Raw genomic sequence first — 13,393 nt, forward strand, 5'->3', positions numbered from 1 at the left:
TTTCCCTTCCCTTCCCTCCCTCCCTCCTTTTCCTTCCTTTCCCTCCCTCCCTTCATCCCTCCCTCCCTCCTTTCCCTTCCCTTCCCTCCCTCCCTGCCTCCCTCCCTCCCTCTCTCCCTCTCTCCCTTCCTTCCTTCCTTTCTTCCTTCCTTCCTTCCTTCCTTCCTTCCTTCCTTCCTTCCTTCCTTCTTTCCTTGATGTTATTGCTAAGGCTTGAACTCAGTACCTGGGCACTGTCCTTGAAGCCTTTTTGCTCAAGGCTGGCATTCTATCACTTGAGCCATAGCTCCACTTCTGGTTTTTGGTGGTTAATTGGATATAAGAGTCTCACAGATTTTCCTTCTAGGATTGGCCTCAAACCACAATCTCTTTCTGAGTAGCTGGAATTACAGGTGTGAGCCACCAATGCCTAGGCCATACACCAATTCATTTTATGATCACACTGATAGGGTTATCTTATCTCCATGTCCTCATCACTTCCCCCCTTCAGATCCTCTGCCCACAAAAGTTCGTCATCCAGCTCTGGTCTTGGCCCCTCAATGGAGGTAATACACAAGAGCATGGCCAACAAATAGGGTAGTCATTGAATGACAAGATTTGTTAGTAGTTATGTGCCCTAAAATTTGTTCCTGTTGATTTCCATTGTGAATTAGTATAAACATAGTTATCATGTTACCTTTTTTCTACCCAGGTTTTGAAAACCCGGCTAGCAGTTGGCAAAACTGGGCAATATTATGGAATATATGATTGTGCCAAGAAGATTCTGAAACGTGAAGGCATTGGGGCTTTTTACAAAGGTTATGTTCCCAATTTGCTAGGCATCATACCTTATGCAGGCATTGATCTTGCTGTGTATGAGGTGAGTTTGTCGCAGTACTGATGTAGTTCTAAGGCATGCATTCTTAGCTCTCTATAAAAATGCACATACTATGTTTAAGAGACCTTGGGTGTGAGATCCTTCCTTCTTTTTGTCCTCTCCTCTACTTTGCCCTCCCTCCTCTCCTCTGGCCCTTTCTTTAATTTGAATGAACATATATTTGAGTTTGAATTGATATACATCTATGACATCAAAGAATGTTACTGTGACAATTTTATACATGAATGCATTCTACTTTTTTTTTTGTTTTGGTGCTAGTTGTGGGGCTTGAACTCAGGGTATGGGCAGTGTCCCTGAGCTATTTTGATTAAGGCTAGAGCTCTACCACTGAGCTAAAGCTCCACTTCCAACTCTTTTTTTTTTTCCTTTTTGGAAGTTAAGTGGAGATAAGAGGACTTTCATGCCTCTTCTGGCTTTGAACTGCAATCCTCAGATCTCAGCCTCTTGACTAGGATTGCAGGCTGAGGTACCAGTTCCTGGCTTACATTCTACTTTGAACAAGCCCTTTCTCTTTCGAGGGATGTTTATTTCCACCTTGAAGAAGGCAGAAAAACAATGCCACATTTTTTGTTTAAATTGGTAGCTAAGTGATTAATGTAACTACTGGACAGACAAATCAAAACACACATCTCAGATTGATCCTGCCATAGAAGTTATTTAATATTTTATGAGTCTGATGAGCATTTACAGAGCACATCCTGTTCACAAGCCCCTGGGTGATATACTAGAGCTAGGGTTTGGAAGAAAGACTCAAACTGAAGGCTTGAGCTGGGCACAGAGGTAGAAAGATCAAGACTTTGAGGCCAGTTTTTCCTATGTAGTGAGTTCTAGGCCATCCTCATCTACATAATGAGACTGTGTCTCAATTGAGCAAGGGCAGGGTATTTGCCTAACATGCACAAAGCCCTGGTTTGACTTCTAGTACCTCAGAAAGAAAGATAGAGGAAGAAAAAGAGTAAGAGAGAAGAAGGAAAGGAAGGGAAAGGAAGGAAAAACTGGACATGTGATGGGGAGCTGGACGACAAAAACTACAGCAGTATGGTCAGATGTGCATGATAAACGTAAGCCAGGACACATGTTGAGGAATACAATTTATAACTCAGGGGAAGAAGGAATGTATAATGAATACTTTCTTAAACATAGAGCTTGATTGAGATAAAATGCATATCCCAAGTCAGCCTACTTAAAGCATACAGTTCAACATATCAGTGGCTTTTTGGCATATCACAATTTGCACATTTGGCATATCACAAATTATGGTAAAATAGAATATAAAATTGCCATTTTAGTGTATCATTAAACAGCATTAGTCATATTCATAATTTGTGCAGTTTTCACCAAGCTAGAATTGCAAAATGTTTTTGTCAGCTCGAAAAGTTCAAACAGAAACTTTTAAACCAGTGGGCAGTCACTCCATTTCCTCTCACCCCTTTATAACCTCCAATTTACTTCCTGTTTCTATGAATTTAGATTGATCTGATGTTTCATAAGTGGAATCATATGTTATTGGTATTTTGTGTCTGACTCACTTCACTTAAGACCTTAATAATACCTTCAGGATTTATTCATGTCCTGGCAGGTATGAGATCTTCATTCCGTCTATTGGCAGAGCACTCTTTCATGGTGTGTCTATACTGTTGTGTGACTCATAATGATATTTAGGTCAGGGAGGGACCACATAGATGAGGGCGATTACAGTGGAACTAAAATTTTCTTGTTGCCTAGTGATAAATACCTTTGCATCACTGTTGCAAGGTGCTACTCAGATTCGTGTGAGGCTTGTGGTATAAATGAATTGACTGTGCTGCCAGGTGTGTGAATGTTTTAATGGCTGTGCATAAGACTGGATAACATTGACAGAGAAGGCTGGGTTGCTGATTTGCACTGATTGACCATGCTAGTCTATTTATAGTTAGAGTGCATCTCTTCTACCCATATGAAAACCATTGCTGAGTCTCCTGATCATCTCTTCTTGGATTGTTTAATCTGTTGTCTTGTGTGTGTGTGTGAATTTAAAAATTACCATTTAAATCATTTAAGTGTACCCTTGAGACCTGGAGGATAATGTTTTGAGACCAGCCTCAGAAAGAGCCTGACAGTCTTCATCTCCAAAAATAACAGCAAAGAGTCAGGCTAGTGGTGTGGCTCAATTGGTAGAGCACCCAACCTTCCTGTCTCTGTTTCCTTTTTGTAGCTAGGATTACAGTAGTCTACCACCATGCTTATTTATTGAGAAAGGATCTTGCTTTTTTTTTTTTTTTGGCTTGGCCTGGTCTTGAACTACTATTCTCCTAATTTCTTTCTGGTATGTAGAGAAATGTTGTTTATATCTTAGAACATTTTGTGTGCTGTTGATCTCCATGTTTGTTCGGAAGAAAATGAGCACCCAGTGCAGATCTCTTGTGTTTTGAATCCCTGCTTTTCTCACCAGAGCTGTTGCTGACAACCTGACGCCCCAATGCGCAAAGCAAGTGACCCTTCTTTGTTGAAGACAAGACTCGCTGTGAGAATGTTTGTATTAAGTGGAAGCAGCTAGTTATTGATAATTTTTCTTCTTGTTTCTTTTTTTTGGCAGCTCTTGAAGTCATACTGGCTGGATAATTTTGCAGAAGACTCTGTCAACCCAGGGGTCATGGTGTTGCTGAGCTGTGGGGCCTTGTCCAGTACCTGTGGGCAGCTGGCCAGCTATCCTTTGTCTCTGGTGAGGACTCGAATGCAGGCTCAAGGTGAGGTTTTGGCTAAAGGATGGCACTGATAACAGGGCTGTGTCAATCATGTACTTTTTTTTTTTTTTGCCAGTCCTGGGGCTTGAACTCAGGGCCTGGCACTGTCCCTGAGCTGCTTCTGTTTAAGGCTAGTGTTTTACCACTTGGGCCACAGGGCCACTTCTAGCCTTTTATGAGTAGTTTGTTGGAGATGAGAATCTCACAGACTTTGGTGCCCAGGCTGGCTTCCAACTGCTATCCTCAGGTCTCAGCTTCCTGAGTAGCTAGGAAGACAAGTGTGAGCCACTAGTGCACAGCTGTTTTATTATTTTTTTTAATGGAAGAATTTTCAAGCCCTCTCTAAGATTTCTAATTTTTAGAAATTCATTTTCTAAATCTTCCTTTTCCAAAGCCATGGATATAGTGCATGTGCATGCATGATTTATATAGAAGCAGAATGATGTTTTGTGTGTGTGTGTGTGTGTGTGTGTAATAAAAGTATATAAAGTTTGGTATCCCTTTTGCTTTTTTTTTTCCTTACTGGAGCTCTCAATCTCATTTGGCTTTTTTGCTCAAGGCAGCTGTTCTACCACTTGAGTCCCATTTTCCATTTTTAGCTTTTTGCGGATTAATTAGATTGAAGTCTTTTCTGCCCAAGCTGGCTTTGAACTTTGTTGCTAAGCTCTCATCCTTCTGAGTAGCTATAATTATAGCTGGAAGCTACTGCTTCCTGGCTAGGTTTGATAAGTAGATGGGTTTTGGGGGTAGGCTCTTGCCCCAACTCTGGGTTTTCATTTTCTTCTGTGAATGGTAATGAAAGGACCTATCAAAAGTGTAAGTAAAGCACATGTACTTTTTAAATTCTCAAGAAGTGATGGCTGGAGTTGCTGTTAGTGTGCTTGATCTGGGTCTCCTCCTTCACTGGCTTAAATGATACTGTGCTGCTAGCCTGATTCTTTTGCCATCACATTGATTATTCTCTTGTTACCGCTGCTGACTTTTAATGCTGTTCCATTCATGCATTCTAATGTGTTTCTTTTCCTTTTTCCCCCTTTTCCCTGGTCAGTTTCACTCACTGTTGTTCATTCCTTTTGTTTTTATTTTTCACTTATAATTTTAAATTCTCTTTAGTTATACAAAAGGGTTTCACTTCAACATGTCAGTATGTGAGTAAAATGCATCTTGATCAATATTACCTCTTCTGTCAGTCTCCCCCATCTTTCCCGCATTCCATGTATGTATGTATGTATGTATATGTGTGTGTATGTATGTATGTGTGTGTATGTATGTATATGTATGTATATGTATGTATGTGTGTATGTGTGTATGTGTGTATGTATGTATGTATATTTGGACAGTCCTGCACCTTGAACTCCAGGCCTGGGTTCTGTCTCCCGAACTTTTTCTTTTGCTCAAAGCTAGCGCTCTACTGCTAGAACTTCAGTCCCACAGAGCTACAGCTCTGGCTTTTTTGGTAATTTATCAGAGATAGGAGTTTCATGGATTTTTCTGCCCAGTGTGGCTTCAAACCGTGATCTTCAAATCTTAGCTTCCTGAATAGGTAGAATTACAGGTGTGAACCACAGGAGGCTAGCTCTTTCCTTTTAATAGTAAATGCTCTGCATCTGTGGCTCCACCTTCAATCTGTCTTCCAGATGTACCCATCCCTCCTTTGACCAAGTGTTTGTCCACTAATTACTCCTAATTTTTGAGCCTGGACTCTAGGCACTCTGCCAGATGCCATCAGAGCACTCAACAGCTGGTAGAGAAGGCATAGCAAGTAAACACACACATCAAACCACCTCCTGTTCGTTAGGAGAGTTCAAAACAAGGCTCTTCCCTAACTCTAGCTGGAACTAGGAAAACAAATATGAGCGAGATGAGCACAGGAAGGAAAAGTGGGTCAAGACAAAAGTATTTCAGCCATCCTGGTGGCTCACACCTAATTTAGCTACACAGGAGGCTGAGATCTGAGGATCATGGTTTGAAGCCAGCCTGGGCAGGAAAGTCTGTGAGACTTTTATCTCCAGTGAACAAAAAAAAGAAGCTAGAAATGAAGCTGTGGCTCAAGTACTAGAGTGCTAGCCTTGAGCTAAAAAGCTAAGGGACAATTCACAAGCCCTGAGTTCAAGCCCCAAGACTGGCTCACCCAGGAAAAAAGAGAGAAAAGAAATGAATAGAAAAAGCATTTCAGCCTGAGGAAACACATGTGGAAAAAAGGCACTGGGGCAGAATAACGCAAGACAGTCATGGCTGCACAGGAAGGTGCCAAGTAGCAAACTAAATGTCACATGTGTATTCTCTCGCCATAACCATTTTAAGGAACCCAATAGTAATATTGTTCACACTTGGCAGGGGAGTAACTGGTGCAGAGGGAGATTAAGAATTTGCACCAGGTTATAAGCATTTGGAAAGTAGTGGAGCTAGGAGTTGATGGCAGGCAGTCTGACTCAAACGTTATGAGCCAGGTGAGTCCTTCTCTCTAGTCTGCAAGTTCTAGTCCCGGTCTTGGCATGGCCACCAGATTTGTCATTGGTTAAGTCAAGTTCTGATCAGTGTGTGTGTGAGTGTGTGTGTGTGTGTGTGTGTGTGTGTGTGTGTGTGTGTGTGTGTGTGTCCTACCCTGAGTGCTGTCCTAGAGTTTCAGGGGCTTTTCTGCCTCCTTACTAGCTAGGATTACAGGCAGGAGCCACCAGTACCTGGCTGGCCTGATTATTTTATATCCACTCAGACGTCTCTCTCTCTCTGTCACTCCTCAGTGTCTTCAAAGTAAATTCCAAAGCCCACTTCAGATTGGCTCCATCTCCATTTCTCCACCCCTAACGGTACGACCCCACAGCAGCCTCTTGGTGGTCCTTGTCCAAAAGTCACCAGGTCCCCTTGCTGTGTGGGGTTCCTGCCCTTGACTGTGTGTTGCCAGTGACACAGGCCTCCCCTTGCCTACTGAGATCGTCGAGAAGGCCCAGGTCCCCAGAACGTTTTCTAAGATTCCCAAAGTGTCCCCTCACTTCCCCTGAGTCCCAGCATTGAACTGCTCTTCCTTATGTGCTTGGTGTGGTAAGGGAGGAGGCAGGGAGAGCTATGGTGAGTTATGGTCTCAGAGTCTGGGGGCCGTGAGCTCTTGGCTCTACCACCTGCTAACTGAAGGTTTTAGGATCGCTCCAAGCCTCTAATTTCTCAGTCATTAAATGAAGCCATTTACTTTGTAGGGCTAGCATGGAAAGTAATTAACTCAGTATCAAGCACATGGTAATTACTCAATAAAGAATAGATCAAGATGTGATACAGAATCTGCTTGGTTAAATGGCAAAAAAAAATTCAATACATAACCTACAAATTAAGAAAAGCAAGGGAAGAGGAGGGATGGAAGGCTGGGGGGGGTGTGTGTGAGAATGTTGATTGATCAAGATGCACTGCAGTTAGGACCTGCTTTGCTGAATGCAGATTCTTTTGTACAACTACTTAAAATAATAACATACTTTTAAAAAGATAAAAAAGCTAATAAAACAAAAAATTGTGATGACTATTATCATTATTATAGGTAGAGAACTCCCTCTTCAGTGATCTTTAAAGGGTATTTTCTTGGTTCCCTTGGGATGCACTTTATCCTTGCATTGCATTTTGAACATCATTTTGGAATATGAGTTGTTTATTATAACGCTTATCTCACATGCTTGAGTATTGAATTAGCCTTTAAAAATACGTGTATGTGTATATTTCTAGCCATGGTGGAAGAAACCGAGCAGTTGAGCATGATGGGCCTCTTTCGCCGAATCATTTCCAAAGAAGGCGTGCCAGGGCTCTATAGGGGCATTACCCCAAACTTCATGAAGGTGCTTCCTGCCGTAGGCATCAGTTACGTGGTATATGAAAACATGAAGCAGACGTTAGGCGTCACCCAGAAATGACAAGTTGAAATTTCTGCTTTGGCACGACGAGTGGAAACTTCCACATTCTCTGCACTGACTTCGAGAACTGCAGCAAGACCAGGATCAAAGCAGCTGCGTATTATTTTCTTTTGTACAAAAGGGAAGTGTCTTATTAGCGATCATTTCAAAACATTTGGGCTCAATTTTATATACTCAGCAATTTTTTAAAATCATAGTTTTATATATACGTTTTGGAAAAAACCCCACAAAACTTCACTTTTCCGATGAGTCCTTCTATAGATTAGAGCCCGGAAGTATAAACCTGAAAATGTACTCGAGTAAACTGTATTTGTTTTGTGTGGTAGAATTATCATTCACTGATCTCTATATTCTGGTTGGTTCAAATTTATGCCAATTCTTTGATATACAAATGTCTTTTTTAAAGATTAGCACAATGATCAGAAAATCTTGAGAGTGAACTTATTTTATACATTTTAAATGTCTTAATAGACTTCTTAAAATTTCCTCAGAGAACCACTAATTGAAAATCAGTGTATTTAAATATACTTTATAACAGCTATGTAAGTATAAAGTTTATATTCTTGTCTTTCTATAAGCAGAGCAGGGACGGACACAAGGGCAAATTTATACAGAGCAACAATGAGATAATATTTATTTCAATGTAGTCATTTTTCCTTTTTACTTCCATTATTATTTGGTTCCTGGAGCTGAACACTGATGGCCTTATATTAGTGTTAAATGATCAGCATGAGAAAACTTAAGTGTAAGATTCTGTTATTCTGCCATTGCTTGGAAACGTTTTGCTTGAAGCAAACCTCTTTTACTTGCACCTGTGTTGGAATTACATCCTTTCGTTAGTCCTTCATTTCCTACTTTTTGAATCAGATTCTGTTTTAATCAAGAAGGCTTCTTGGGACCATTTGTTGTCATCTGAACTTCCTCTCCTACTGACATGAAGTGTTGATCATGGGTGAATGGTACACTGATTTCTTCTTCCTTGCTGAATTTTTTCGAACCTTCCATTCTGGATTTGAGCAGCAGAAAGCTGAGAAAAGTACATATCAATAGTAATAATACTAGTCCTATACATTAAATACCTATATTTAAATGTGTAAATCATACATTATCCACATTTTCACTTGTCTCAAGTTTTAGGGACACAATAGAATCTTTAATTTATAATAGTGGTAGCATTCATAAGCCTTTTTTGTGGTCAACTCTTTTTCTTTTCTAATTTGAGTGCTTAGTACTTAGGAAGATATTTATTAATTGGAGTTGTTTTTTTTAAATTGGTTTGCAGACTCATTTGATCTTTTTTTATAGATGGCCAACATTTTCATGAAATTCTAGTCACATAATAGGCACTTGCTTCTTTTGAACCTACCTCTTTTTATTTCAAAAGTGAAATAAACAGAAAAGATAGTTGTGTGAACCATATTCTATTACATAGTTTTGTCTAAGTAATACATTACTTATGCTCAATACATGTCTCAAAACTTTTATACAAGATTTGATAAACCTGAGACTCTATCTTCAGGATTATTTGTAATTTTGGGGATAAAACACATAAAATGACAATATTAAAGTACATGATTAGTGCTTTCGTTTTTGTAACTCATAAAATTATGGGAAATAATAATTGTGCCAACATTGTTTTTTTAATTTCAAGCTGGTGAAAACTATGGAAACTATTTGCACTTCATTATGAACTGAAATTGTTCCTCATAGGTATGAATGTGATTTCACTGTGCCTCTTGTTATCTTTTGAAAAAAAATCATCTTGTATCTTTTGGAAAGAGAAAAGCTTCAAGTTGAAGATAGCTTATTTCTTGCATGATTGCATATTTACTTCTCTTTTATATTAAAATATTTGTTTGTAAAATGACTTGTTTCTTCATTGTGAGAAAAACTTACTAATCCCACAAACGCTAGGTCCCACCGTATTAACTAGAGTTGGCAGCCAGAAATCCAAGCATGGGACTTTCTCACCCCATGTTGGTGTGTAGAGTATATTTGTGTTGAAACTGTGAGAATTTACTGGTAAGTCAAATTTGTAAAAGAAATTATTTTTTTCTATGGTCAAGAGACCATAGAAGGGGCTGGGAAGGTGGCTCAGTGGTAGAGTGCTTGCCTTGCATGCCTGAGGCCCTGGGTTCGATTCCTCAGCACCATATAAGCAAAAAGAAAAAAGCTGGAAGTGGCGCTGTGGCTCAAGTGGTAGAGGCCCAGAGTTCAGGCCCCACAACCGCTCTCCCTTCCCCCAAATAAAAAAAGACCATAGAAAAAGTCTTGGCGCAACTTCAGGACTTTTCACACCCTGTAGAGTGCTCTCAGCCCCTCTGATACTTGGAAAATGCTGCCAGATTTGTTTCTTGACTCTTAGTTTTGTCTTCCTGCCAAGAAAGTGGAGCTTCACCACGACAGGGGTTGTGCTGATGTCATTTGTTCTTGGAGCTTCCCATGGAGTTGCATGTATAACCAACCATGTGGCATGCTTTTCTTCTCCAGACACACATTTTGCCAGCCCTTCAGTCAGCAAGTTTCCGGAGAAAAGCACCCCAGAAGAGCAGCACTATTAGTGGTGAAGAATGGCCCTGTCCTTTGCTTCCATGTATGGGGATGGCTGGGGGGTGGCAGGATCATCTGAGGGAGAAGGTAGTGTGATGCTCTGCCACAGGACACAGCAGGGTTGAACGTGGTAAGCACCATCTTGGTGCTTACCCATTCCAGCACTCATTCACTCATGTGTTCTTTGAAGGAGTAGTTAGCAAGCACCTGCACCGGCCAGATAGGGAGCTTGGCTGCAGTGGCTGCAGGTGGAAACACATGCAGAAAGAGGCAAGGCGGAGGAGGTAGAGGGCTGATCAGGGAGGCCCATTAGCCGGACTCTCTCCTCTCCCCTCCTTCCTGCCTTCCCCTCCCATCCTCCTCTTCCCATCTCTCCTCTCCTCACTTTCCCTCTCCTCTCCTCTGTCTTCCCCTCCCCTCTTTTATTTCCTCTCCACCCCTCTTCTGACTTTAGTTGTAATAACAGCAGTTCTTTAGTGATGGGCCCTAAACAAGATTCCAACATCTCTCCCGTGAGAGTTCCATTTCTACATTTCTGGCAAGCACCATTTCCATCACAAGCAAGACAACTTCTGGAAGGTATCCCTCCCCTTCTCCCCAACATGTAGATGGACCTCTCTTCCTCCAGGGAGAATTGTAAGTTTTCAAGAGAGTAGGAACTTAGAGGCTAAACAATCTAGGTATTTTCCTAAAAATTACAGAGACATTTAAGCATATCACATGGACAAGACTATGGAGTTCACTTGCTTGTCTTGTTTGTGTTTTATTTGTCTTTATGCACATTTTTACAACCTTACTGGCAATCTTTTTTTTTTTCTTTTTTCTTTTTTGATTGCTGATCCTGGGCCCGAACTTAGGGCCCAGGCCCTGTCCTGGAGCTTTTGTGCTCAAAGCTACACTTCTGGCTTTTTGGTGTTGAATTGGAGCTAAGAGTCTCATGGACTTTCCTACTTGGCCGCAAGGCTTCAGACCAAGATCCTCAGATCTCAGCCTGCTGTATACTCTAGCTGGGATTACAGGCACGAGCCTCTGGTTCCTGGAAATCCTTTATTATTATCTTTTTGTTAGTTGACTTTGATTTGTTTTGAATCCACCTGTGCAAAGTCAGACAATCATATAACAAATGAGTGTTTCCTATTTTGCTAATCCTGAAGTAGAGGCCGGTCTGCCTGGGTGTGTTGACGTTTCCTAGGCTACCTTATAAATTTGGGTGGTCATAGATATCTAGATTCATTCCCTGGTCGACCACAGCTTCCAGTTCACACTCACCCTGTCCACCTGTTCTAGAGCAATTTGTCCAGCAGACATGTCGCTGCAGACATGCCTCCCTCAGCAGTCTTTGCTGTCCCAGAGGACAACCCTACCTTGACCTCCGTGTACCAACTGGGTGCTCAAGGAATGATGTTTCCTATTTCCTTCAGAATCATATGAAGTCTGGCTAGAGTCTCCTCCACCACCCGGTGTTGAGCCAGTCTCTGGACACTCCTCAGTCACTGCCAAGGAGGCCTCACTCCAGAGTGTGGTCCCTGGTTCGTTCACGTGCCATGCTTCTCATGGGAATAGTTGGAATATCTGGGCTACACAGACAGTCTGGCCTTTCTGTTCCAGGCTGGTGACTAGTGGACTGGATCCTGCTGACCTTTGCCTCCTTCCCAACTTCTCAGCTCACATATTTCCTCTAGGATCTGAAAAACACCTTCTGTTTCTCCAAGTCTGGCAGCTTGGGTGTTTAGAAGGCATGAGAGTCATGAAGTTCGTGATGGAAAGCGACTTCAGATTTTTATTTTTAAATTGTGTGTGTGTATGTGTGTGTGTGTGTGTGTGTGTGTGTGTGTGTGTGCTGGTACTGAGGTTTGAACTCAGAAACTGGGTGCTGTCCCTTAGCATTTTCATTCAAGGCTAGTGTTCTACCACTTGAGTCATAACCTCACTTCCAGCCTTTTGCTGGTTGGAGAAATGGGTCTCATGGACTTTTCTTGACCAGGCTGGCTTTGAACCATAAGCCTCCAATCTCAGCCTCCTGTGTAGCTAGGATTACAGGCAGGAGCCACCAGTGCCTGGCTTTGAGTTTTGTTGTTAAAATCACCAAGTGCCATTGGCTCATGCCTATATAATCCTATGTACCCAGGAGATTGAGATCTGAGGTTTGAGTTCAAAGCCAGCCTGGGCAGGAAACACCATGAAACACATCTCCAATAAACTGCCCAGAAATCAGAAGTGGAGCTGTGGCTCAAGTGGTAGAGTAATCAAAGCTCAGGGATAGCATCTAGGCCCTGAGTTCAAACCCTAGGACCAGCACCAAAAAACAAAATCACCAAAGAAAAGAAATGCTAAAGACTTATTCCTTGTCTGAAAATAAGATCAAAGGTGCCTGTGGCTTACACCTGTAATTCTAAATCCTAGCTACTTTGGAGGCTGAGATCTTTGGATTGCAGTTTGAAGCCTGTCTGGACAGAAAAGTCCATGAGACTCCTATCTCCAATAAACTACTTAGAAAAAGCCAGGCGTGGTACCGTAGCTCAAGTGGTAAAATACTAGCTAGCCTTGAGCAAAAAGAAGCTCAGGCCCAGAACTTGAGCCCTAGGATCAGAAAAAAAGAGACAATAGAAAAGATTAAATATAAATAAATATTTAGGGTTTCTTTTTGGTGTTTGTTTGCTGGAACTACAAAGCATTAACACTCAATGCTTGCTAGACAGACACTTTGCAGCTGAGCCATGCCTTCAACCCTTGTTTTTCTTTTCCCAACACTTTTTCAAACTGGTTATTTTTCCTGGATTTGTGCCAGGACCATGACCCTCCTATGACACTTCTTACCTTACCACCACACCCAAGTTCTTTTCATCCAGATGGAGTCTTTCAAACATTTTAGCCAAGGCTGGCATGGAATCACAATGCTCCCAATCTCAGCCTCCCCTTGTAGCTGAGATGACAAGTGTGAATTACTGTGCCCCTTCACAAAAGGGATCTTGTGAACTTTTGGCCTGGGCTAACCTTGACCTAAAGTCCTCCTGATCTCAGCCTCCTAAGTAGCTAAGATCACAGGGATGAGCCTCTGATGCCCACCCAGTTCCACAGGATTATCTTGCTGTGGGCTCTCAAACTGCCTCTTGTACACACCACTTGGAACTTTACAAAGGGAAGAGGTCAAACCACACAGAGACTCATCAAAGAAAGAGAACTATAGACCCATTTCTTTGATGAATATTGATGCAAAACTTCTCAACAAAATTTTGGCCAATTGACTTCAACAATTCATCCAAAAATTATACACCACGATCAAACAGGATTCATTTCAGGGATGCAAAGCTGGTTCAATATACGCAAATCAATTAATATTATTCATCACATCA

The 13,393-nt window shown here is 41.6% G+C and overlaps 1 protein-coding gene across 1 annotated transcript in view; it reads left to right on the forward strand.

The window, feature by feature from the left end:
• Positions 1-9,354, forward strand: part of LOC105997429 (calcium-binding mitochondrial carrier protein SCaMC-1) — a 58,638-nt gene extending 49,284 nt beyond the window's left edge. The window contains exons 7-9 of the mRNA XM_013031852.1: positions 692-859; positions 3,453-3,603; positions 7,306-9,354. Coding sequence (XP_012887306.1) covers positions 692-859; positions 3,453-3,603; positions 7,306-7,490 — 504 coding nt within the window. The 3' untranslated portion in view covers positions 7,491-9,354. The remainder of the gene's footprint in view (positions 1-691; positions 860-3,452; positions 3,604-7,305) is intronic.
• Positions 9,355-13,393: the final 4,039 nt, after the last annotated feature.

Source organism: Dipodomys ordii, unplaced genomic scaffold (assembly GCF_000151885.1).
Source record: "Dipodomys ordii isolate 6190 unplaced genomic scaffold, Dord_2.0 Scaffold146, whole genome shotgun sequence".
NCBI classification, from domain to species: Eukaryota; Metazoa; Chordata; class Mammalia; order Rodentia; family Heteromyidae; genus Dipodomys; species Dipodomys ordii.